Consider the following 27,613-nt stretch of genomic DNA (forward strand, 5'->3'; position numbering starts at 1 on the left):
AAATAAAAATTATTTATGAAGTCAAACGACTTTTAAATCTTTAAATTCTCCACATACCTTCTAGGATTATAGTAACCTGTGGAAGGTCATTATAGTTATAAGCGAAAAGATTAAATAAGCACTTAAGCAGACATAAATAAAACGGACAGGTTAAAAGCTATTAAGTTGAACAAGACTAGAGGGAAACTTATCAGTGCTGTAAAGGAATCCAGACTAACACAGAAGGAAACGAACACAATGTTGAGAATGGCTAACGGGAAGTAGCAACTCTGGAAGTACAAAATCTTACAAAGTCCCAAGTCACCTGTGCCACAGAAAGTTCTTGGGTTATAAGGAGGAGCACAAAGAATTTATTACAGGAAAACTTCTGTAGCATGTTCGGAGCTTTTCCCCAAAATTATACAAAGCAGGAGATAAAATTTGTGTAGAGATAATAAGATAGCAGGGTTGAAAACTAGTAGCTAGAAGGAGGCCTAAGAGAACAGCCTGCCATGGTGTTTGCTTCAAGAACCGCTCAGCTGGAGGGCCGTACCCCTTCCTCTGGCACAGCTATCCGTCTGTCAAGGGAGAAACATGGGAGGCTGGAAAAAGGGCTTGAAAATGGAGAATGATTCAGGAACAAGCATTCTTCCTAGGAAAAAGTCAGGGTGAAGGAAGGCACCACCTTCTGAACTTAGGAAATACTGAAAGACAATCAGCCAGTCATTTGGAGCAGGAGCGAGCGGGAAACGATACGCCCGCTGCAGAGGTGTCGGGGGGGTGATGGAGATGCAGTGGCTGCCGTGCCTGTTGGGCCATGGCCAGAAATGTAGCTTGATCTCTAAATGAGTAATTTCATTTCTCCCAGGGAAAAATAAATAGGCAACATGCGAAGGAAAAACATATAATGAAAAATAAACAGGATTTTTTTTTAGTTACTCTTGTGTTCCAGAGGTGTAGCTCTGCTGAATTCACTGAGGGGTGGTTTTGCCTATAAAGCTTTTAAAATGAGGGATGGATTATACTCCAAGTATGGATATTTCTAAATATGTCTGGTTTTATATATTTCTCAACATTTCTATTTTTATTTTTCTGACTTTTGCCTGAACAAAAAAAAAATAAGCAAAAACATTTTTTTAACTAGTTCTTTATGCCCCGAAGAGACAAAAGTGTGCAGGCTTTCTAGAGAATGAAAAGCAGCATACAATTTTGGGGGAAAAAAATAATTAAATACAGGTTCAATTAAAAATGTTACGGAGCTTACCATGTCAAAATGTACACGCTGCTGTCATGCAAAGGTATCTCTGCAGCTCCATTCTCTTATTTCAAACGCTACAGTCTGCCAGCTTTGGATAAATGTTGACTTTTAATGGCACCTGATGTACCAATGGGCATAGACGCCACTTAATTCAACAGCATCGGTTAAATGCAGGTCATTGCATTAATTAAGAGTGCATCTGTTATAACTGATCATTTTGTTTTCCCAAATTTCAATAAGCAATTTTGCCAACATGTTTACTGGAAATATTACAACATCTTCCTGTGCTGAGAAAACCCAAAGGGCCTATTTATCTGGTTCAACTGTATTCTTGTTTAAACAGAGGGTCATACTGAAACCAAAGGATTGCCTTCTTGCCCAGAAGACAGGTCTAAGATTTGACTTAAGACTACAGCACGTCCGCAGGAGGGAGAATCCTTTTCCACGGGCCACTTCAGTCATCCCGAGCGAAAAGAATACCAACACCAAAGATGCCCCAAGGAACGCCAACCAGAGCCGCTGCGAATGAATCACCCTAGACCCAGGAGGAGGAGGCTAGCATCCCGATTTTATTTTCTGTGCGTGCCATGGTTTGACGGGTAGCTAACCGAGACGGGGCTAGGAACCCGAACAGTGGAAGAAAAGCAAACTAAACTCAGGCAAAGAATGCTTTGTCCCACCTCGGATTCAGCCCTCAGGTGATCAGGCGCTGCATGCTTTTAATTTTACCAGCTAGGGATATTTTTTAAAACGTTCGGAGAACAAACGGCTCTGAATATTGAGCGTGACACAAAACGTCACGAAGGCTTAAAGTTGCAGGTCCTTCGGCCGCGGGAGGAAGATGCGAAAAGAAGGAGGGTGTTTTGGCAGGTCCGGGGTGAGAATGTCCCCGCACAAACAAAAGGCTCGGGACTGGGCGTCGCATTAGGGAAAAGGGGGGGGGGGGGGGGGAAGAAAAAGCAAGGGGGGTCGATCTGCCCGCCACCAGGTTGAGAGACTGGCAGGGAGGAGCGGAGCCGCAGGCGTGCGGGGCGGCGGAGGGGAGGCGGGCGGGGAGGGAGGCGGCGGGCGGGCGGGCGGGCGGGCAGGCTGGTGTGAGCTGTTTGGCCACCGGAGCCAATCGAAAGCTGGGGCTTGATCCTCTCCTCGGGCAGTGCCTGCGCCGAGTCAGTGCCGAGCTCCCCTCCGCCGCCGGGACCCGCCGAAGCCGCCGAGCTCCCTCCACGCACCGCGCTACCCCCCCCCTCCCCAAAACTGAGCGCCTATGGGCATCTGCAGCCGGCGAGGGCTTCGCACCACCGCCACCAGCGGCAGCGGCAGCGGCAGCGGGCGACGACCGCCGCCCCGCTTCATCACCTCTTGGGATCTATAGCTGGCAGGACGGAGGGCGCTGCGGACCCTTCCCCGCCTCCGTGCAGGTACGGGGCGGCCGGGGAGCCGCTGGCTTCTCTTGCGGCCGGCTGGCTCCCTTCCTCCTCCTCCTCCTCCTCTTCCTCCTCCTCCTCCTCCTCCTCCTCCTCCTCCTCCCCTCCCCTCCCGCACTCATCGCCCCTTCGCGAGGCAGCGGGGCAGCGCGCAAGAGCCCGCGGGCGCGGTGGCAGCGCGGGGCCGCCCCGCAGCGCCTCCGCCCACCGCACCGCGCCGCACCGCGCCCGCCGCCCCCGCCCCCGCCCTGCCCGGCCCCGCGCCGGGGTCCCCGCCGGCCGCGGCGGCAGCCGGAGGTCTCGGCGGGGAGCAGCGCGTCCCGCGCCCGCGCTTGTCCGCCCGTGGGGCCTTTCCCGGGGGGACGTAACGAAATTAACGCGAGGCGGGTGCCGGCAGCGTCCGGGTCTCGGTGCTTTGCTGGGAGCGCCCTCGGAAGTTACCTGAATGGGCAAATCCCTTCGGGTTGGCAGCGCCGTGCATCGCGTCTCCGCGCTCCCTCCCAAGTAGGAAAAAAAAAACCCCACCAAAAAAAAACCCAAACCAGAAAAAAAAATCATCCCGTGCTTGAAACCTGTGCCCCTTTGTACTTTTCTTTCTTTGCTTTGGGTTAATGATGGTTTGTGGTTATGAAACGCCACGAGGGATCAGCTCCAAGAGCGAATAGCATTACTTTAAGTCATGAGTTGGAAATATATATATGTGTATACATACACTGGGTTGTTTTTTGTTTTTTTTCCCTTGCAAATGAGGATTATAATAATACAAACCCATGGCAGTCTCAGAAGGAGCTCCTGCTTGACTTTCTGCTAAAGCCAAGGAAACATTTGGACTTGCACAGGTCTTGCAGAATTGGAGTCACAGGTCTTATAAAAAATTGCAGTGGCATTTGGCTGAACAACTCTTATTTTTAGCACGCTATTGTGAAAGTGGTTATATAACTTTCGGTGGATTGTTGAGGACAAAATTAACAGCTCATAACAAGTTAAACCTCTTTTTTCTCCGAAAGAGAAATTGAATGAAAGCCCGATGAGTAGAGTCAGGTGAACTTCAGGCTGGCAAATGACCACGACAGAGATTCCCCAAGGAAAAGCCCCAGGTTAAGAATCCCACAGTCCTCCTGAGAATCACGAAGCAGCAGGTGCAAGACCAAGCAGTGTCTGTGCAGAGCCCCAGTTAGCAAGCTGGTTATCAGGCCGCTTCAAGGTTATTTCTTGCTAAACTGGGGAGAAATGAACATCACGTCAGAGTCTTGTCTTCCCACCGGTGCCAATACAACACAGATACCGTGTTCCCTTAGGGGATTAGTTTGTTGCTTGAACTCCAAGTACACACCGCCTGAAATATTTGCTTAGAATGCCCAATGTATTTTAATGCAGATGCTTCGCTTGCTAAACTTGGTGCTTAGTTCTCAGGCTGGCGTTTCCTCGTTTCTTTCCAAATGTTAAAGAAGAAGAAGAATGCCCTAAGATTTTAAAGAAACGCCCCGAGAAAATAATTGAATGGAAGCAAGGAACAGCAATCTGCATATTACTGAGAGCCAGGACAGGAGGGTTCTGTCTCAGTATTCAGGCTCCGAGCAAGGGACCTCTCTCTCACTTTTGTTGCATGGTGCTCATGAACTGCCATCATCCAAGGCATGCAGTGAAGTCCTAAACTCTGAACATTTGGGCGTGATTACTGTGCAGCTGAAGAGAGCGGACCAGTTTGCTAAATCTCTGTTGTAGGGTGAGAGAGAAACCTAGCAGGTAGAATTTTGCCTTCTCGCCTCTCTTGCAGCCTGCTGTTCGTGCGGAGCTCTTGTGCGCGGGGAGGAGGTGTGTCTGGTAGCGGCAAGGTTTGCTCAGCCTTCCATTGCAGCATGATAAGTAAATGAAAGATGTGTCAGTAAAAAGCGTCAGTAAGACCTCTAAAAGGGTGCCACAAAAATAAATGCCATTAACCCTAGATTTTGAGCTGATTGGTTTAGCTGACCTATTTGCTTTTTGTTTATCTTTCAAATGGACTGTGCTGTCATGAAACATGACTTTCAATGTGGAATAGAACAAAGGTAGGAAAGTTGAAGAATTAAACTCTGGAGATTTTTGTTTCTTTCCATAATACCAGGTGAGGGTAAAAATTAATATCTGAATTCCCAACTAAACTATATCGATAAAGTGGAAAACGCTTCATTTCAGTCACCATTTGTCAATGCTTGTGAAAGTGTAAATCACACAGATCCAGATCATCCTCTTTCATAATAGTTTACTCCTGCTGTGGTTTTCCTTGATAAATTTGGTAACTGGTAAATTCCAACTGCTCAGTTTCATAGCTCTATACCTTACTACTAAATTCACATTGAAATAATTCTAACTCAAGCATCAGAAACTGGTAAATTCCAATCTGGAATTGGTAAATTGGAGTTTACCAATTTTCGATGCTTGAGTTGTTAGAATTATTTCAATGAGCAGTTCAAGTCACTGGGCAAGAATTGAGCAGTTCAATTCACTGTGCAGATTTACTGACATCCAAGGAGTCTCTTCAAGAGCGGCACAAAGAGGTCTTTCCCTTCACTCTCACAGATGCTCGTGGGCGTGGTTGTGCATCTATATTAGTGTTGTGGTTCATGCCAGGAGTCTACTTTTGACGCCAGTCTTCCAGTTGTTCCCACTTACTGTCCATCTCCATATACCTCATGGTGGGCCAGATGGATTCATTTAGGATGAATGTAAACTAGAAGATGTACTTTAGTCATTGCTGGAAATTCAGTCCGTGGGACCAGACCAGAGCTAGCCTGAAGTAAAACCCTATAAAATGCATATAGTGTCTTCCGTGCTTAAAATGTTTTGCCCTGTATGTCTGTTCCTGTTGGGCTCTGCTAGCTGCTAGCATAGACCTGGTCCATTTGCAGCAGACTAGTACCTATGCACGGCGCAGTTTGAAGCTGCTACTAACCGTCTTTCCCAGGGTGTGGGCTAGTTCCCTGCTTCGTGCATCATTGCCTACCCACCCCTTGCAAAGATACCCCCAGCTCAGCAGGAGAGCCTGCAACAAACTGTGGCTGCCCTACTTGTATATACATACGCTGAGATCTCTTCAGTTCTACGTGAAGATGGCCAATACCTTTTTTTTAATAGTCTGGCATAGGGATAGTGGACTACTTTTTGAGTGGGAACTTTGGATAATGCAGACTTGTGCTTGTCTGGTGAATGTGAACACAGCAGTTGCGTTTAGGAAAGGACAACTGGTGCTTCTTTGTGGTTGTTTGCCTGTCACTGGCTGTAGCCCTTTTGCTTATAAAGGTTCACAAGGCTGTGTTTGTGTTCCTCATTGCATTTGGGAGTGGTGAGAGATGTTGGCTTGAAACTTCAAAACTGTCATTTAGAAATGCTGTGCTGTGTTTCGTGGGTGCAGCACCTCGGTTGACTACATTTCCCATAACGCACCAGAAGTAGTGCTTTGGAGAAAGAAGTATTGCTTTGGTGCCGCCCGTGCTGGCAGTTCTTCTGGGTCCCGGCACATGATGGGAAACATCCTCTGGCCCTGGAGTCCAGTTGCCCCAACAGGTGGGAATGTGTGATGCCCAGGGAGAAACAGCCACTTAAGACTGAAAGCTTCTGTTTAAAAAATGTTGAAACTCCCCGCCCCCCCGTCCCCTCTCCCCCCCCCCCCCCGCAGTTTCCACTCTAAAGCTGCAAACTTTTCAGTTTGCTGTTGTTTGGTGATTTGGCTTACTGTTTGCATTTTCCTGTTTTTCTTTAGTTTGCTTCTTTTGTGAAAATTATTTTAAATAGAAGGATGATTTTGTTAATCATAAAACGTTATCTTTTGTATAAAAGCATTTCTAACTAGAAAATACATTACTGGAGCAGTTAGGAATCAAATCCTTCTTAGTCAGTGACAGAAGATGGTCATCACTGCTGCAGAAACTGGGCTTCTTACCGACACTTCAGTTCTACGCATGTTTTCACAGGGATCGTGGTAGAAATCATAGGGTTGCATGTGTATAGCATTAATGATACAAAGCTCCTCCTTGTTCAAGATCACTGTGACTGCTCCAAGACTGCTTTTAGATCGCCGAAAATGTGCTATTTGGAACAATAGGAGTTGAAAAACAGAAGAGCTTTTCCTTCTCAGATGGCTGTATTTCTATTGCTAGAGGTCATCTACCCCAAACCTTATTCCAATGCATAGCTTCTCTGTGGGATGAGGTGTAGATTTTAACAAGAGTTGTGTAGATTATAGATATGTCACTTGAAACCGTACTACTTCTTGTTCTCAGTGCATTAAGTCTTTTATTACCAGTTTTTGAAGATTTTTGAAGCCTGTTTCAGAAAGGGAAACAAACCATAAGAATCTGTCTTGCTCCGGGATGTTAAAACAGAGGGCAATCTATCTTTCAATATCCGGTGTGATACAATCATGGCAACTTCATTTGTAACCTGTCTTTGTCAAAAAGTCATCTTACAGCATCTACTTTTCACATTTTTTTTTTTCTTCTGGGCATAACCATGTTTATCCATGAGATTTTGTGTGATTTTTTTTCTGTGGTTGCTGTCTACATAGTATCTATAAAAGTTATAGCTGCATATTTTAGATTAGTCATAAAACTAAGGGGGATTTACTAAGGTCAGTTTTTCGTAGAGGCTACACTGCCATATAGAATTAGTTATACTGTAAATATATGTAGTATATAGAAATGTGCTTGCTACTCTCTTTACTACAAGCTTCTTTATAGAAAGAAAAGGTAAATTTGTCTCTCATTCCAGAAAGTTTCAAAGTCATTATTGTTTACGAAGTGAGTATTTTAAGAAACCATAATTTGTGATGAAACTAAGAGGAAATTAAAACTGTGATACATTCAAATACAAAACATCTCATAAAGATTTTATTTTTGCCTATTTTGTGTTAAAGAAGTGGGAGAAGTAAAGTACACTGGGAAAAGAAAATAGATTATTTACCCTTCAAATTTCATTTTGGAACTAGTTTTTATTGAGTGTGATGGGCAATGCACAAATACAACATCAGGCCGTGGATTTGACAGCAATAAATCTTAAAAATTTCCTCAATTTTTAACTTTCTTAAAACTTGGAAACAGCATTTGTACAGCTCATGCAGAATGCGTTGTTGACCTTGTCTTGTACAAACACTTGCTAGAGTTAGAAAACTGTATTGAGCTGATGCTACAAGTGAACTAGCTGCCCTTCTTCGTTTGTGTGCAGTTTTGTTGTGGATTCCAGCCATGTCTAGTCTATCCTATTACTCTGGTTAAGTGCTATTATGACAATGCTCAACAGCCTGATATTCTACAATAGTGCTAACCAAAAAAAAAAATAAAAAAAAAAAAAAAAAATTCTGTGTGACCATTTCTGGCATGAAACTGCAGGTTTTTTCCTGGTGCAAATCTCAGACCTAATCTCATTTCCAGTGAGGCCAAAACACTAGTTTGGCTTTGAGTTAAGCGGGATCCTGCCCATAAATCTGGCCAGTCTCCATACAGATAACATCTGGAAAGTTGTCATTTAAAAATATGTGGGAGAGCTTGGGATAGGGGTGTAAATAGTGGGTCAGAGCTTCTATCCAAAATGAAAACATCCCAGCTCTCAGATGTCAGACATCCTTGCTCTAGGCATGTTTTTTGTTATGATCCATCTATCGTTTGTCAGTTCCTGTTCCGTCAAGATAATTTGGAGCTCAGTGTCCTTTGCGAGGAACAAGAGGAGGTTGACAGGCAAAGAAGACGGCGAGTATGTGAACATGTTGCATGACTTAATGCATACATCCAGTGAAGTCTCCTAGTAGAGAGATGGCTATCGCTCCTATTTCGATTTAATTTGTTCTCTGGCTGACACCTTTCAGATTACTACACACAATGGCTTTATACTAAGCATGTTTGTTGACTTTGGTCTATATTCTTCATTAATGAAGCCTATGGAAACTTTGCCTGATCTGTCAGTGAGAACAGCTTTTGCTGAGATATTCTTAAGAGTGAAGGCATACAAGCTGAAACAAATTATGAGCACCTTGGCTTCTGTGGAGGCAGGGAAAGACTGTTGATCTGCCTCTTTAATATTTCCGCTCCTTACTGAAGCTGAGCCTTAAGTAAAGTCATAGCCCAGAACTTGTGACTTCTTAAAGGTATCTGAAGCTGAAGATTCAAATGTAACATAAACTGATTATTAGGAAGATTTTTCATTTTATTCAGAAATCACAGCAGATGTGAAAATAGCACCACTGTATGCTATTTTTGTTATATGTAATGACCCTTTTTCTATAGGAACCCTGAAGCAAGCAAGACAAATGCACACAGTTGGAAATTGAGCTAGTTTCTGTCATCTGAAACTGTCATGCTTTCAGGTTCCCAAAGTCCCTTCAGTCACTTACACAAAGTTATTCAACAGCTCAATCTAGGTTTTGGTTTTTTTTTAACTGTAAGACAAATCCCACCTTTGTCTACCATAAATTCCTCCCAAATGAAGAGAAGCTTTAAATACAAATTGTACTATAATAAATCCCATTTGGTTTTCTTTATCCGCTTTTTCTTTTTTTAAAGTCGTCTGCACTTGATGTTCTTTCTTCTTGAAGGAGCGCTGAAAAAGCTACTTCACAAGCTACAGTCTACTGTTTTCTGAATTCTACATCCAAAATGCCAGTTGCTTTATCCTTCAACTCAGGTAGACTGCTTCCAACTAGAAAAATATTTTTATGTCGGTGTTTCAATAGCTGACTTTAAAAGTATGATACATGCAAACAGTATTTTGAGGACCTATCAGGAATTGCAAATCTTGTCTTTATAAAAAGTCTTGTTTTTTTCAGTATAAAATCTAATATTTTATAAAACCTAAGTTTCTTTGGAAACAAGTTTATTGTGTCATTCCAAGTTGAGCCTAGTTCTTTTCTGGACATCTCTAAGGTTTCTTTAAAAGAAGGATATGATATTACAGGAAGAATGTTACTCTTATTTGCCAGAGAGCTGTACTATGTTTACTATAATAAGATTAAAGGAAATTTGAAAGTCAACGCTAGCTCAGTGGGAAACTGATAAACACACGTTGTACTTGCAGGAACACTCTGCCCAGTAGTATTAGGAAATTTATCACTATTTGTTTAGCAGTTCAGACTTTATCCGACAAACAGATTTGTTGCCCATTTAAAACCATGCCAGACATTGAAAGACTTAACAATGTGGATGTGATTTGAGGAATCTGAACTATTATCCTGGCATAGCCATCTCACATGGCTTAGGATTGGGACTCTCACAACATAGACTCTCAAAATAGGGAGTCTGTAGCTTATGGATCCTGTTGCTTTCCGAAGTCTGTGGTTTGATTCCTGGCACTTCTGGTTAGGTCAACTATTATAGCCACAGTCATAAACAGTGATTTTTTCAGAATCTGAGCAAGCTAGACGAGGGTGTAGCTCCTTGGAAAAGTTATTCTGGAAGAGGCAAACCCAGCAATGTCTCTGGATCCATATCTGGTATTGGCAGACTCTACTGTTGAGAAGCAATGGCAGTCCAGTCTCGTATTTACTAATGTTTGTTTATTTGTGCCTTGGCCAATGTTTCAACTAGAGGGTGAATTCTGGAGAAAGAAAAGGCCACAGGGATGACTTTCCATTCCTAAATACATGTTAAGAGGTCATTTTTACATGGACACAAATGCTGCTTACAAATCAGTGAAGTAGAATGAAGTAATTTTGCTATGAAATGCACACAGGAAATTTTTTTTGAAATATCAAGAGTAGAGGGGAATGCGTAATCACAATGCGATACATAAGCTACTATTGTAGATGTTTTCATCTCCTTCAAAATGGCAGGTATCTTGCAGAAATGAGCAGCTACTCACTGTATACTTCTGAGCACCAGAAAAGGCGAGTGAACAATTCCCACCACGTGTTGGTAGTTAGTTGGAACTGCAGGTTGGAGTCACTATTAGTTATGGAAGGTACTGCTGTGAGCTGTTAATGCTGTGTATGGTAATACAATTATTTGATAAATAGGTGGTTAGGGAAATTAGTTCATTTCTAAGCTGCTCTCAGCTTTGAAATTTCTTAGAAAAGAGCCTAAAAAGCAAGGATCACTCTTTGTATGAAATTTATGGATTTGTATGCTAGCCATGAAGTCACCCCAAAACACTCATTTCCTCCCCTGTCCATAGAAGATGTGAATGTGAGCTGCTAACCTGCTTTGAGATATTCAAGTCTGAAGAAATCTTTCTCATCCTGTTCAACACGGTTGTGCTGAGGAGGAATAATCTCATTTCTCCTGCATTCCTCTCCCACCCAAAATGATCTTTAAAGGTCTGTGCAATCACTGGAAATTGCCTTTCCCAGCTAGCTGAGTTACCATTTCATTATGGTCCATGCCTCTCTGTTGTAACCATGGCCATAGCACAGCTCAGCGTGTTGTGGAGTCTCTGAGACTGCCAGCAACCGAGGGAATTTTCGCTTTGGATTTGGGTGGTCTGTTCAGACAGTGGAACTGTAAATGCATGGGTGAGAAGTCCATACCAAGGGTTTCCTGTCTCAAGGGAGACTGTTGTGTATCTAATTCTACTGGCAGTCCAAGCTTCAGGTCACGGGGGGACCGAGTTCTTCTGCAGATCTGTCCTGGGCAACTTCACCTGCAGATTGAAGAAATCTCTATCTTGCTTTATCATTGATTAAAACAGAATATTGCCTGTCTGAACTCTTCTGCTTAGCTTCATCCACATAGATAGGCTACAACCAGAGTGTTTGCAGTCTGCACCATTATATACAAATTGTAACTCAAGGCTGCGGCAAGTTGCCAATTCAACTCCCCACTTGGACGCCAGCTTCATTTACTCATATAAATAACTGGATAGCAGACAAATGTGATTGACTTAAGCTGTTACTTTTTCTGAATGTCTAAAATATAGGGAGCTTGAGATGCTAATGCCATGCTTGTTGGGTTTTTTTCCCCCACACTGAAATTTAGGTGTATTTGTTGAGAATATTGAAATGTATTTGTCATTGTGTTTATCATGGGTTTAGATTTATCTTTACTGTTTACAGGACAATGCAGAATTAATTGGTTTTTATTGTCATATTAGAATATGCATGGTTAGGTTTATATTAATTAAAGAGAGGCTTAGTTTCTCTATAGAAGTGAACTGTAATTTAAGATACTTTGGTTATGAAGTGCTCCAAATTAGATTTTTTTGCCCCAAGTTATTTATTTTTCCTTTAAAAACATTTGAAAACTGGCTTATTTTACCATGAATAAGGCTGATGCTTTAATTTGGGCATCAAATACACTATAACTGCTGAACTTCTAGATGCATGATATGAACTGCTAAGGTATATAGCAGTTAGTCAGATAGAAATGCCGGTGGAATTTTTTGAGGACAGTCATGCTTCAGTTTTGGTTTTAAACAAGTACTGTCTGCTTGCTAGTTGTAAACCTTTCCTCAAGCTTCTGTGATGGCCTTTTGCTTTCATTGCATGACCAAGGCAGAGGTGGCAGATAATAGTCTCTTAAAAGTGTTAGTGGTTCTGTGAGTATTCCTGCTTTGTTATGCTGCCTATGGTGTCACTTTAGCTAGGCATAGGTCTAAACTTGTGCTGAAAGGGTCATCCTGCCCTTGGCTCTGCTCCTGGCTGCTGTTAGTTGTGTCTTAATTCTGTTACAGACTTTCGTTGTGCCATCTGGCATGTCTAAAGTGGTACGCTCACCATCTATGGGAAACTGGCTCAGAAATTGTGCTGTAAATGTTGATCTAAGTGTCGACAACACTGTATGTCCCTCCAGCTGACAATGCTCATAGGTGCAGACTCCTTGCATGGCGTCTTGAAAACCCTGTTAGTACTGGGTGGCCTTACTAGTCTAGATAGACAGGCTCAGCTGCTAAGTGTGGAAGATCTTTGGTTGCTATTTAAGAGACAGCCCGAAGACCAGCATTCCCAAATTTTCTGAACAATGACATGGGCTAATAAGGTTGGTGAGACATTGGAACAGGTTGCCCAGAGAAGCTGTGTATGTTCCATCGCTGAAAGTGTTCAAGGTGAGGTTGGACAGGGCTTTGAGCAACCTGATCTATTGAAAGATGCCTCTGCCCATGGCAGGGGGGTTGGACTAGATGATTGTTAAAGGTCCCTTCCAACCCAAACCATTGTGATTCTGTGATTGTATAATGCTGTCATTGAACGGAACCTTATAGGTCGTTTAACAGGGTGTAAGAACTGTAACTGTCATTGAACACTTTATAAAAAAAAATGTATTAAAGGCTAAAATGCTTCTATTATAAACTACTTATTACAGTGGGATATATGTGTATGTAAGCAAATATGAATAGTGTGTAAAAGAGATAGCCATGGCCTTATGTGTAGATGCAAAAAAATTTGATGTTTTGCTTTGCTGCAAAGCCTATAAGGATGTGAATTCTAATGCAGATTTGCACACTCTGGATTAAATTAACTCTTGCACAGAGGAGTAGAACAGTGTATTACTTCAAGACAATGCAAAAATACTTTTATACTTCAAAAAATGGCACCGTTAACCATGCCTTCAATATAGTGGGAATTTCTGCCCATAGTGTATTGCTCTGTCTTCATTATTTAACATTTCTAGCCTGCGACATCCAAAGCTTTTGTTTATGGTTTATACAAGGTCATCCATTGCTGTAAAACACATTTTTACTGTAGTAAAAGAGACAACAACAGCTAATTGCCCTTGCACTTTTCTTTTTTGAAGCAGCATACCTAAACCCAAGTACTATAAAGTAGGGAAGAGGGGATTTGCTTCTGATGAACTGAATTATTCCATACATAGATTGTTCTGGAACATTTCAGTTATATTTTTTTACTCTGTATGATTTTGGGGGTAGTTCTGAGTTAACATCATATTTAAATGGTAACTTTCAAAACAGCTATGTAAATACTTAGGTTTTATGAGAAAACACATATAATTTAATTCTGGAATTATTCCATCAGGTTTTCTGACTTGCATATATTATAAAGGTCAGAATTAATTTCATATTTGAGTTAAACTCACCTACGTACTTTGAGATATGGAGTTACCCTATCAAAGATATGTCCACTAAAGGGTTGACATTAACACTTCTGAACTTCATTCTTTAAGAGTCACCTTATTTATAGCAAGATAAATGCACTTTCAGCTCTAATTGCACAGAGAGGCAAAAACCAGTCTTTGGATAGACTAAGTAATCTAAAATACATCTTATCTGGGAAACCTCAGAAGATCTATTTATTCAAGAAGTTAGGAAAATTTAAGGGATGTATACTTACAGCCTGGATTTCAGAATATACAACTGCTGCACATTTTAGGAGGCCTCTTAATTTCTTTTAATTAAATAGAATGTTTTAAACATCATAAGCTATGTTTTCACAGAGTTTACAGGACAGATATCATGCCATGCTAGAAATATATGAGACCTTGAAAAGTATATTCAAGAAGAAAATCCAAACAGGTTAATGCTTTTATGTAAGTAAGTGGAAAAATGAAAAATGCAAATAGTGACAGAAGTGAAAAGCGAGTTACGCTTTTCAGTGGTCTGTCAGCTTTAACTACAAGTTAAATTCGAAACTGTTTATGGCTTCAGAGTGTGTGTGTGGGGTTCAACAAGTGTTTTGGTTTTTTTAACCACCTTCAGGATTTTTTTTATCCATTATAAACTATACCCCTCAGTCACCCACTGTTTTTTTTAAATATTTTAAAATGGAAATTTAACACATTTCCTAAGAAATACTTACAAAGTGCATCTTTACTGTAAGATATCTGGCTGTAAGCTAACATCTCTTAGGATATCATTCATTTCTAGGAGTTTATACATACGGCTTGCTGTTGTTAAGGCTTTTCATCAAGAAGTCAAATGGGATCTATTCCTCCGTAGGCTTCCTTGGTTAGCATATATCAGGGAACTCACATCTAACTGCTGGTAGATTTTATGTTGTGTAACCTCTGCAAGTATTCATTGCATGTTAACTCTTGACAGATAAAATTACTTATTCACTATTGACTTATCTTTGAGGGATGATTTACTTTGTCACTATTTAGTCATCTTTTTGCTATGTTGAGACAGCAGTCTCTCTCCAAATCATCTTGTGGCATGCAACTATTTCCCTGATACAGAGTTGTACTTAGAGGTCTGCAGAAGGAATGTGCAGGGGAAAGGGAAGAAAGACAAATGCTGGCATGTTTTTGAATCTGCGCTTAAGACAGCGATCATTGGTGTCTGCGAGGAGGAGAGTTGTACATTTGTAGCTTTTGCTTGCTCCTGTTTATTGGGCTGCTAACCAGGACATACTAGGGGTGTGGGGAGAGAAAAGCTAAGTATTTAGCCATTTTTTCTTTCACTGTTTTTGCTCACAGGATTGTGTTCTTTTGCCCCGCTAAAAAAAATCATGAATCAAGAACCACTGTGACATTGCCACTCTGTCTGGGACACCCCATATCAGCTTACCCTTTACTTAAAATATGCCTGTTAGCCCAACCTTGCATATATATATGACTTGCAATAAAACCTTGGCACATGCATAAGTTAATGAAAGGAGCATTTTGCTTTTATTCTAGGTATTTCAGCACAGTCTCTGAGTAACTTAAGAAGAATCTAAATGTATCTGGCCCCTCTGGCACTGCTTAGATATGCAGAGGGTAAAAGTAGCCTTTGCCTTCTTTCCTTCCACCTATTTTCACTATGCAGAAGACTGGGCTATTATGAAGGTCAAATGAATTCTACAAATAACAATGTCTAGAGTGCTGGTTTGGGAACATGGAGCCACAAACTTTTTGTTTCACGTTGGGCAACTCACCTTAAACCTTAGAGTGCTTAGACTTTCCTCTGCTTAGCGTTACAAAGACTGAGAATTTTGCAGGGTCCTTGCTCAGTATGTGAAGCTGTGAAGATAGATTAAGCTGACAGACTCTGGACTTGATAAGCCTTGCAGAGAAGCAGGAGAGTAATTGCTAAGGTAAACTGGCTTGTGGTAACCTGCCTAGGTGGGTTCCAAACAGACTGAAGTGCTCTGTGAACTGAGCTGCAAAGTATGGAAGTGCAAGTGCTGATTTTCCAAAGCAGCTGCTTTTGAATGTGGAACTGAGCAACCTACATAATTCAGCAGAGACATCACCTTAAGGACAACATAAAAATTAGATGACTGCCATCAGGAATTCCCACAGGTGAGGCAGACACCTGCATTCTTTGTGCTGTCGATAGGGAGAGTTTGGGGATTGGGCTTACAGTGTACATAAGTCAGTGTGCTGAGGTGGGGAACTATTAAACTTCAGATAATACTGAAGAAATGAGTGTTTCCAAAACCCTGCCTCTCGTGAGTGGAGGCTCCCACAGAAGTGCTGGGGAAAAAGGTGGAAGAAAGATTAAGAACCGCTGCAAAATGCTTCTTAATGCTCCCATCTTTGGATGCATTTGCCGAGGTTTTCCCTCTGTAAGGAAAAGGTGCAACTGAAGGCTGGGGAGGATCACTATGAAGGTTGAATGCATAGGTTAAATTACACTCTGGAACTAAAGGTGATAAAATCCTTGGAGCTATAAGAAGATGTAATTAGATCCAAAGTACAGCTAGACACATTTTACCACCTCCCCTCCACTGTCAAACCCTTACATAGGGAATGGCCCCTGGTGCCAGTAGCCAGAATGTCACAGTTCAGAGCTGGTGAGCCTTTCAGAGGCCGTTGGGATTTCCCAGATGCTTTTGACGATCACTGAACATGATTTTACTTCAGGATGAGAAAGTCCTGTGTAACAACCAATTCTACAAGTCCAAAGTTCAGTCGGGAGCTGTGCACCCAAAGCAACACAGATACTGAATTCTTCATTGATACTGTATTAGCATTGCATGAGGAGAGATTAGGATCAGCCCTTCTTTGCTTAAATGATTTGCCTGGTACGGCCAACTGGCAGTAACTAGGTCCTTCCAGCCAGGAAACTGTACCAAACAAGACACTTGTGTTGTGAAGCCTACAATTAAAGCGCACATTGTGGGAAAGTTACCATTAGCTTCAGAAAAACAGTTACTTGTCACCACTGCCGAAACCGAACCTAATGACTTCAGATGGTCTGGTATCTCTGAAGTAAACCTTAATCAGATCTTAATTTGGTTCAAGCCAGGAGTGTAAATCAATGGGGTACAGGGTGATTCCAACTACACTTCCATATTTCTTGCTTTAGAATATATGGCAGTCATGCCATGAAAAAGTCCTCATTTCTTTACATTTTCCCCCCACAAAAAGTTATATTATAACTTTCTCCCTCCTCACTTACCTCAATATTTTACCCACAATGGTCTTCCATTAAGTTCTTCCTAGATCCCAATACCTAAGGTTGTGAAAAAAAGAGAACATTAGGAACTAATTAACTGTAGCGTGCTGATACTTAATTATTGTAGGCTCAGACTTCTTAGAAAGGCATGTAATGGGAGACTGAACCATTCTTGGATGTCCCGTGTGAGCCTGCTGGGCCCCTCTACTAAATCGCAAAAGCAAGAAAAAGCAGAAGGTTACCATTGGCTTACACAATTTTGCTGGCCTGGACATCTTTAAAAAGAGGGAAATTGTTCAGTCTTACAAATGCTTTTGGGGGATACCTTTTTAGCCATAGTTTATAGAACCTGTTCAGATACTGGTGCTCTCGTAAAGCTCAGGGCTCCTGCAGCCTAGATTAGGACTAACTAGGCTAGATTTATTTGGAGTGCTACACTAGGCAGAAGACAGATGTTTCTGGAGTTTTCTCTTCCATCATCCTTTTTTTCCCCTTCATAGCCAGATGAAATTTAATTAATTAAAAGTAAAATACAGTTTAAAATATGAAAAATAACTAAAGAAGCAGCATGATACGAAGTGGAAATGAAAAATAATTTGTATTGGAATTACAAGATATTCCAAGAACATAAATGTTGTTAATCTATTGTTCTAAATTGCTTCCTGGTAAACATTTTTGGTGTCGTTGGTTTTTTTCATCTGTCAGCTGTCACAATAATTTATCTGTAAGCATTTGCTGATTACTTCAAACTGATCAAGTGTTTTTAATGGCAGTACTTTTTTTGTCCACCTGAGCTGTGTGAAATATCAGTGAGGCTACCTGAAGACAGATCCTTGCCTGGACTAAATGACTGTATATTTTACACCTCAAGGATTCTGCATTGATATTCCCACAGAATAAAATTATTTGCTCCATTGAATTAAAAAATTTTTTCTATTCACATTAATGAAGTCAGTATTTATCAGATAAAACCTCTGAAATAATTTTTAAATACATATTTGCAGAGAATCCTCCCTCCCTCCATATTTTTTTTTCCCTGAGCTTACTGGACACAGTGAAAAGGTGTGGGGGGCTTCTTGTTGGTAGACAACATTGCAGTATTGCCTAGTGCATGAAGCCTTGCAGCTTCTCATCATCCTCTGCTCTACTGATCTGTTTCAGGATTCTGTCTTGTATTAAACTTGCCTTTTGTTTCAATCCTATGGTAATTCCTTGGGAATGAGTGATGGACTTTTTATTAGAGTCTGAACATACATATATCCACTTGATCATTTTGCATTGGGTTACAAGAGAGTGTAAATGTAGCATTGGTTTAAAAAACATACCAGAGCAACTGGCTTCTCTCAGGAATAGCAATACTAAGAGTAATTGTATAATAGTTACTAAATAACAGTAAATAAATAATAATAAGAGTAAATAACAGTAAACAAATAACCAATATTGTGTTGTAAGTTGCTCTTAGGTGAATGAATCCTTCCTGGCTTTTAGGAAACCACACACTGCAATATCACCCTGCCTCTTTAATGTAATCAGAAATATTAGACTGTATCTAGGTAAGGGAGCAGTGCCTCACAGGGAGAACGTTGAGGAGATGCCTTTACACTGTAGGCTAATTTTAGGGAATTAGCAACAGTAAGTAAATCAGATTTCAAAACATCTCAATTTTGGAAGGATAAAGAAGGCAGATGGGATTTTATTCCAGTGTGTGTTCAGTTTCTGTTTGAGGGCAATGGCATTTATTTATTTGTTGTGCTTTGTGGGAAAGGGCGGGTTGGACAGTGCATACATCTTCACAGGGTATTGCTGTGCTTGTAGGACAAATCCCATAGCTTTACGATGACAGCTGTTGACAAACTATTCCACACCTGTTAATTACAGGTATTACGAATAGAGAGGAATTTGGGTGTTTGCTGTCACGAGGACAATACAGATGTTTTGAGCTGTGCAAACCCCTGCGGTTTGCCTCAGATCTTCGAGGACGTGGTTGTTTCTGGCCCTGTTCTGCCGTCCTGGGGCCTCTGGATGAGAAGCCACTCAGCTGCCCCATGCAGTTGCTGGTTGCGGACCTTGGCTGCTCCATCAGCTGGTGCAGCAGCACCATCGCCCACCTTCTAGTTCAATGTGTCTGTCACTCTGGCTCCGAAGGGACAGGGAGGAAAGAGCATGATATGGCATGGTATTGGCATGATATCGTCTACCCACACTGGCTAATTAAGCAGTTTTGACTTCTCTGCCTTGAAATCAGTCCTCAAAGACAGCTTAAAACCATGCCCAAATTAGCCTTATGTGGAAAATGGGGTGGGTGTGGTTTGTGGGTATTTAAATACACTTTAGGAACTTATTTTCTAATGATTTATAAATGACATTCACCTTCTTCAACAAATAAACTAGGAAATGTTTTCTCTAAATAACTTAAATTTTGGAAAACCCAAGACATTCTGCAGAATCTTCAGTCTTGGCCTCTTTTGCCAACAGAGGAGCATTAAAAAAATGTTACGTAGTCTGCCTACAGCAAAAGAAATCAAACTGAGTCTTTAATTCTGAAAGCATCTGATAGTATCTGTGTTATAAACCTGGTAGGTTCACAAGTAGTAGATTGCAGGTTTTTTAAACATAAGGCTAGCTTTCAGTAGCAGTTTAGTGACCTCATAGCAAATGTATCTTAAGCTGTACTGCAAAAAGGATGATGGTTTCTTTCTGTGATAGCTAGCACAAACCCTAAAAGCCTAGGAAGATAAGAAGAGAAGAGAGATGACAGAAAACTAGGCAAAAAAATATTAAAAAGATGGTTCTTTGGAGGACAATAATTGTTCTATATAATATATATATATGTGTCTATTTACTTAAAAGGGAATTAAAGGGACTTTGAGAAGTCATCTGGCTCATCTGCTTGTTAGGATCCATTTTATCTAACGTAATCTGTGGCAGATGTGATTTTTTTTTTTTCCTTTTAAGTCACTTTCTCCTTAATAATTCTGATGATGAGTCTACAAACCTAGGCAAATCAATTCCAATGCCTCACTACCTGTATCATGCCACTTGCTAATAGAAATATTGTCTGAAATCTTATTTGCTGACATTATTCCGTTTGCATCCATGAAGAGTAAAGACATATTGTTTTGCGCTTTGCAATAGCCTTTTATGCATTTGAAAGCTGTTAACATCACTCCTCTGGTCTTTGCTTCTTTGCATTAAAGATCCCTGATTTCTGCAACCTTGCTGCATTGAGTTATAGCTTCTGTGTATATAAACTTTTTTTTTTCTTCCTTGCCTCCCTTTTAGAAATCTTTATGGCTTTCCTGAGGTGTGGTGCTCAGAACTGGCTCGTAAGCTACTACTTGCCATTGTGTATTTGTGTAGCCATTGTTTTCAAGTCTAAAAATAGAACCTTGATTTGTCCTTCATGTCCTCAGCGTACCATCGACAAAGCATGGTGGGCATAGGTCTGATGGGAGGACCAGGGGTTGAGTGCATATAAGCTGGGTTAGCTTCTGCTTTTGGATTTTTTTAAACTTCCAGGTGCTGAGGAGCCTCTTATCCTATTGTGGGACATGTTGGGACAGACGGGTTACTGTGATGACTGCTGTGAGAGACTTCAATGCACATAGAAAGAATATAAGATCTGGGGGGGGAGGGACATATGGAAGCTGACAATGAAAAGCTCTCAGTGAAGTACAGAGCCTAAGGCTTCTTCTAGGAGGAATAAATATTACTTGAGGCAGTCGATTAAAAATAAGAGCTATACGTTTGAGATGGCAGACAGCTTTCCCTGCTTAAATGCCATCTGATCCAAACTGCAAACTTACCCAAACTTGATACAAGTTCCATCTCTTAATTTTAATTACAAGTGGGTAGGGTGTGTTCCCTGATGCTTTTGACTTGCTGGTGGGTAGGGTACATTACCACACTTTTCTTCTAAGGTCTGGGAACTTCAACGGACTTTCGGACCTGAATACAGGAAACCAATTAAATGTTTGCTTAACTTCTACAGTGTTAGTTTAAAGCTCTCCTCTCTTAATCAGAGTCCTAATTAATAAAATGGTTTGAGCTCATACCTGTATAAGAGCTTAGTCCTGTCTGTTGACCATTAAGTATATTATATTTATGCATGCTTCCAGCTGTAGTTAACTGGAAAACATTAGGCCACATGGTACCCAAAATCATCTGGGCTTTCAGAGAATGAAGATGCCTTCATTCAGTAACAAGGGAGAAGCTTAACGCACAGGTTCTGTGCATAATCCTGTGCCCTTTGGATGGCTGGTCACTGTGGTGCTTGTACCCTTTGACTGGGAGGCGGAGGTACAAGCTGGTGCTCTTTGGCATTGAAGGCTTCACCTTAGACCCTGACTGGTCAGATGCTGTTTCAGCCTTCTGCTGAATGAATGCTCCTGAAAAGTTGCCTCCGGTTTTTCTCGTTCATGTATTAGCAGCATCACTCCATTTCTTACAGTGTCATGTGCATGCATAACTTCTGCTTTTGCCTAATGAGGGCAAAAATTCATGTGACTTCAATAGCCAGAGCAAGTGACCAACCTTCATTACAGTTCCAGTGCTCCGTTCTGAAAGGGAGGTTAGACAAATATTTGCATTCAAATTGTTATAACTTCTGATAGATTTTTTTTTCAGGTTATTAACCAGCAGATTGGTTCTGTCTCCTGAGCATTTTTGGCTCATCTTTTACCTGGGAACAGAATGGAAAACTATTTCCTCCAACTTCTTTCACCAAACCACGTTACTTGTTTGTTTGTTTTTCCTTAAATTCAGGTTTGCTTCATTTTGTGATGCACTAATTGCATGGGTACGTAGCATCTTCACACAAAGGAAGAAGAGCCACCTTGCCACAATCTTCGATGCTAGATTCTGGATCAGGTGTGGAGAATCCAGCCAGGGTAGGTGTTAGGGCAGGGAGGGTGAGAGGGGCAGATGACTAACTGAGAAGGAGTGAAGCAGAAGGCATCAATGCTTCATATATCATGTAGATTATTCCTATGCAGTCTAACCAGTAGTTGTGTTTAATCGCTTAAAACCCCAAAGCCTTGGCGGAAGAAACCTTTGCACTTACAAGGCAAGAAGTTCAGAAGTCAGGCAGTAGGATGCAGCAGTTAGAGTACATTTTCATGCTTCTTTTTCCATGTTTAATATTTAGTTTTGCAGTGCAGTTGCAGAGCGCATTTTCAAGATAAGATAAAAGATCCTCTTTTTAAGTACCCCATATCCATTGAGGACTGAGATAAACGGTGCATACCTCTTTTGGAAATCTAGTCGTAAGAGCGAGCTGTAATGTTTAAGACGCTTGCAAAAATCGAGTCCTTGTGTCTTTAGAGCAGAATGAGGTTCTGGCCGAGAGTTGGTTGCCTCAGCAGGTGTGCCTGGTGCCTGTTTGAATACCCCACATCTCTCACCTGGCTTCCAGTAGCCACTGCAGAGGAGTATGCATCTCCCATAGGGTCTCTCTCTCTGATGTGCCAGCCTATGCAAACATCTTGGATGCCCCTGGGCATCTGAAATGGTACTACTCATCACATTCTATTATTACTATTACTATTGTTATTATTATTACTATTATTGTTATTGTTTTTATTAATATTATTAATAATATTAATTTTTCCTCTCACCACTGTGGTACAGACCGTAGTCCTAACACCAAGCCATTTAGCTATAAGGACCATGCATCTCATAGAGGAAGCAGACGCATGCAGGTCTGTCAGTCAACGCCACCTTTATCAGCCACACCCTTCCAGTTACATTAGCCTCCTCCACCCTGAAACAGGTAAGTTGGGTGACAGCGTTCCCAGGCCCCAGTTTGGAAGGAGTATCAGGGTGCGGCTTCGCAGCTGGTTGAAGGCAGCCTGCCCGGCGGCCGGTACCGGCGGGGCAGAGCAGCCCAGCGCTGGCACGGGGGCCCCGGCGGCACTACTGATCCCGCCGGCAGCTGGAAAGCCGGCCGGCAAAACAAAAAAAATACCTTTTCGGCTGGATCAGCAAACTCGTCTTGCTGACTGTGTGGCTGCATCGTTGTTAGTACTGGCACAGAGTGACCGAGGAGCGTGTGTGTGTGTGTGTGTGTCGGTGTGTGCACGCATGCTTGTGTGCAGGGTTTGGGGAAAGGGGGTGCCAGTGGGGGCCGGGAGCAGGGGGGACTATGGCTCACAGTTTAAATGAATCAAACTGCACCCTGGACTGGGTGATGGCATGAGATGATTTAAGCTTTAGCTCAGAGGGGCATGGGTTACAATTAAAAATATATCCAGCTGACATTAATTGCTGTTTTGGTTATTTCTCAAGGTCAGGTACAGGGTTTTCTCTGTGCCATTACTTTACCTGAAAGCGGAGGTGCACTATTCTACAGTGAGTATATATAACTGGAATACATCCTGCATTATTCTTATCAGAATGTAAAATTGAGAGAAAAAAGGCATAGGTTTTAATTCTTTTGGTCTGCGATTGTTTTCATTTGCATTCAAAAACCTAGAACAAATGCCCTTCTTAATGTGTTGGGGAGGATGATAAAATTCAGGGAGTTTAAATCAGGACCTCCCTGTCAACATCACAAAGTCTAATCACCGAAAAATAATGATGGATATGGTACTATGACTCCCTTTAGGTCCAGGAATTTTACATTTATTTCCTACCTAAAAACCCAGCTTTAAGAGAAAGTATAGGTAATACCTCTTTGTGCTTTCCACTTTCCCACTAGTCTGTTCTGCAGTTTTTAGAGGGGTTGTTTTGCCATGTGGGGGGAACGTGAGTCGAATTATCTCCAGTTCGTGTGGGTGCTGAAACTCTGAGCTTATGTTCATAAATGGGGAAGATCTTGCAGAGCTGGTTACAAGAAAGGTAAGTAGCATGCCCCATTGGCTAAGTTTTTGGCTGACTGGTAGTAGCTAATGCTGTTCATCTCCCACTCAGTGGTGGTGACTGGGTGTATGTGAACCACACATGACAAAGCAGGACAGTCGGGGAGCTTCTGAGTGGCACCCAAGCTTTGCCTTCCTTCTGTGTGGACGGCAGCAGGCAGCGTTACCACCTGCCCAGTCGTATATCTGGGCGCCCTACAGAGGCACCGGTGCATAGACACATAAGCAATGTCACAGTCCTAAATGAAACCAGAGGCTTTGTAGGTGTGGGAACAGGAGTTTTCTGGATTGCTCACATTGATTCAAGTGACGTGTATGTCCCTGTCCCCTATTTCTGAAGTGTCTCTAAATCTCATCTCTGGTTTCTCTTAGATGCTTTGCCATGGATTTGGCAAGCAGCTTTAAACAAATAATATTTTTTTTGAGGAGGGTGGAGGATAGTCATAGAGAGGACCTCGTTAAAAGCATGGTATCTAGATGACCTGTCTTCTGTACAGTTACACTATAAATTCACTCAGTGGCTTGCCTTCTTAGGTCTGTTTCTATTAATTCAAAGGCGCTTCTCTTGCTTCCTTTCCTGTTCAAGTCTGCAGTGCCGTTGCGTATTCTGCTTAAACCATACGGTTTAATGATTTAATTCTCACTCCTTTTTTTCTTTTTAGATAAGCTCAAGTCCTCCCCTTCAGCATTATAACAAATATGTAGATATGAAATGGTGCACTTGCTCTGATGTAGCCTTTTATGTCATCTATATTGTAAAGCAAGAGTTTGATTTTGGGGGCATGAAGGAAGAAAAAAACCCACAAATGTGCCCTGTGTTTTTAATGAGCAGAGTTTTCCCAAGTGGCAATTAGTACTCCTCAGTCTCTGTGCTAATTAGGAGCTTCTTATGGTTCTCTAAGAAAAAAGCTCTTTGCCAAGTTAGCAGACTTTCAGACAGGTGATCTACTTTTAGCTTCATCTTTGCTAGGTGCGTTTTTTGGTAATGTTTTTCCTAATTGCTATTCCATTTCTCTTTGATGCTCTGACATTATCCATGTTCTTATGCTGCCCAAATCACTGGTCTGATCTGTATGGAGCTTCTCTACAATTTTGTGCTGGAGAAAAATTACGGAAGCTGAAATAATCACTCAAAGCAAAAGCTGTTGTTCTGAAACTAAGTAAGGGAAGAGAGGAAGCGTAGTCTTGTTTTGCTAAGCCAAATTCTTTACTGAGCCTCCTTTCAAAATACAAGTGTAAAAAATCCCATGGGGCTGTGGTTATCCTTGACCCATTGAGGACCATCATGCTACACGAATTGTGGTAGCTGGCCCCAAGGGTTCAGAGCTGAATTTTTTTTGTCTCTTCTCACAGTGGGAATGAAAGTTTTCAGAAGTGTTGATCAAAACTCTTTTTTCAAAGTTGCTTTTTCGCAGGAAGAGGTATCAGCATCTTTGGACTGAAAACACCTGAAGGTCCACGTTCAATTTCTGTGTATTTTTTAGGGCTTTCCCATTACTGACACAAAAAGGTGTTTCATGTGAAGAAGCCTGTGAAATGGCTTCTTGGCTTTTGAGGGTGTAATAATTTTACATTGAAAGTATCTTTAAAACCAATTTTTGCTTACTTCACCTCCTTCTCCAAAAGGAAAATAAGAATTCAGAATCTAATAATTAGCTGATCTGAAGTGAAAACATAGGCCAATGGTCAGGACATAATTTTTCCTCCAATTTGGAGATGGCGCTTTCAATATGTCTAGTTCTTATAGTGTCAGAAGATATTTTCCATCTAGCCTTATTTGAGATTCCAGTCCTCTTAATCCCTTATTACACATAACTAACTTCTTTAAAAAAAATCTATTGTTTAGCCAAGACATAAGAAACAGTCTAGAAGAGCCATGTTCATGGGTGCCTAATGTTGTTTGTACCTGTGGTCTAAATCACTCGTAAATGAGTATGTGAGTTGTGTGATCACTCACTAGGAACCAGAGCAAACCTACGGATCAGAGCATTCTCCTTGGGATGATCTTATTTGGTCTAATCAACTACAATGGACCTTAGTAAGTGGTGCAGATGGCATTCCATTGCTGAGCCAACTGAATGGTTTATAGGGTGGTATATACAAGTTTAAACTGCTTGTAATGGTTCTACTAGCACCAACACAAAGCTGTGTTGATGCTAGGAGAACCATTACAAGTAGTTTGCCAAAGCCTTTAGTTGATCGATCTCCCTTGCTGCTTCAGCAAGATATATAAAAATGCTTGAAACAGCTCTAAGTGGTAGGATTAGTAAAATAGTGTAAACTGTAATACACAACGTGTTCTCTGACTGCTTTGTAATAAGAGAAAAAAACCACCCAAACCCTGAATGAGCAAGCTTTCCGATCACTGATTCCTCCTCTTCGCTATCAGTCTTGCACTTACTGGTCACATACGGAGATGTTAGCTAGTATCTAACATTGTAGTCATGTCAAAAGGGAAGCTGTCTTTGTCACTTCACTTGGCCAGTTCATCGCTCTCAATCAAATCAAGCACTGACATGAAATGGAGTCTCAGTATTTTTGTCCTCCTGTGTAGTAACGTGAGGTCATCAAAGATTACCAGAAGTGTCATCTCTCTCCACTAGATTCAAGGAAGTCCTGCCTAAGTTAGAGCTGGGGAAGAGGCCTTGAATAGACCTGGAAGAGAAGTGGAGCTTGCCAACTCACACTGAAATTTATAGCTAGATGTTGGCTAACTCTTTCCGAGATACCTCCCTGACCTTTCTGAGAATAGCTTTCTGAAAGAGCCAAAGAGAAGAATCTTTAGATTTCCTTTTACTTACTTTCTACTTTTACTGCGCTTGAAAGCATGAGTAATGGAAAAATATTCCAACCTTAACTGTGGTGACACAGTATGAATGGCTTATGGCCAAACACTGTAAAAAAACAAGGTCACATTAAGTTAATAAAGAGCCTCTAGGTGCTGTTTATCTTCTGCTGTGTTTATGTAAAGAGGGTCCCCAGCTACTATCAGCCAGAACAAAATCCCTGAGCCAGTAAGTTCCAAAGTTGGAATCCTTCCCCTCTTTGATGCTACAAAATGACAAATGCAACTGAGGTTACAAGGCTAGAAATGATCCTGAAATTGCCTACAGAAGGGGAGCTCTGGCACTTTTCTGTGGGTTTGTGAGCAGAAGAGGTTGGTGATTTCCACTGTAAGCTTCCTCCCTTCTTCTTCTTCTGTCGTAGGTCAAGACCTTCCCTGCCGTTATTAAGAAACATGTGAACTCATTCCACTCCACAGTGCACCTATATGATGCGTGATTCCTTGTCACTTTTCTTTCTGGGTATTAAAACTGGATCTGCCCACCTGACTCCGAAGGCTGAACTTTCAAATCCAAGTCAGTTCATCTGTTTATCGTGCATCACGCCACTTCCCAAGTCCTTTATTTGACTGACAGCTCAGCTCTGAGACTGTGTTTAGCTCCACGGTTTCAATCATTGTCAAAACTGCCGAATGAAGGTCTCGCCTTCCAAATGGTGAGGAGTTACTTCTTTAGGTCCCATTACTAGCTTTGCCTCTGATTTACTAGTCCAGTGGCACACTACTGAATCTCCTTTCGTTCTGTGAAGGGAGGCTGAAGAAACCGGCTAGTGTGTGTTTTTAATTACACGTTTGTTCAGCCCTCTGAGGATGTCAGGAGCTGTGAACAGTATATGCCAAGTGATTGCCAGGAAGAAAGCTGCTGACTGCAGTGCATCATAGACAGAACCCTTCTGTGTAACTGCCACTGCCTTGCCATGCACATACCGACGATATCTGATTTTGATTATAGTCTCTCCTCTGATGATAGTGCTGTCTCGGGTTCTCCTGGAGACAAAGTCTTGGTCAAGTGAAAACA

General features: G+C 41.7%; 1 protein-coding gene across 7 annotated transcripts in view; it reads left to right on the forward strand.

Moving 5' to 3' along the window:
* Positions 1 to 1,800: 1,800 nt before the first annotated feature.
* The window catches only part of GREM2 (gremlin 2, DAN family BMP antagonist), a 40,256-nt gene continuing 14,443 nt past the window's right edge, over positions 1,801 to 27,613 (forward strand). For 3 of the 7 annotated variants that reach the window (XM_030035867.2, XM_041128537.1, XM_030035871.2), the window contains exons 1-4: positions 2,309 to 2,655; positions 21,661 to 21,785; positions 22,525 to 22,666; positions 23,182 to 23,244. Coding sequence is in view for 1 of the 7 variants with exons in the window: in XM_030035864.2 (XP_029891724.1) it covers positions 1,904 to 1,935 (32 nt within the window). In the remaining 6 variants the exon portion in view is untranslated. Of the gene's footprint in view, positions 1,936 to 2,087; positions 2,108 to 2,308; positions 2,656 to 21,660; positions 21,786 to 22,524; positions 22,667 to 23,181; positions 23,245 to 26,960; positions 27,252 to 27,613 lie in introns of those variants that run through there. The other 4 variants (XM_030035866.2, XM_030035864.2, XM_030035865.2 and 1 more) reach the window with 4 other exon arrangements.

This window comes from Aquila chrysaetos, chromosome 13, assembly GCF_900496995.4.
Source record: "Aquila chrysaetos chrysaetos chromosome 13, bAquChr1.4, whole genome shotgun sequence".
Classification (NCBI taxonomy): domain Eukaryota; kingdom Metazoa; phylum Chordata; class Aves; order Accipitriformes; family Accipitridae; genus Aquila; species Aquila chrysaetos.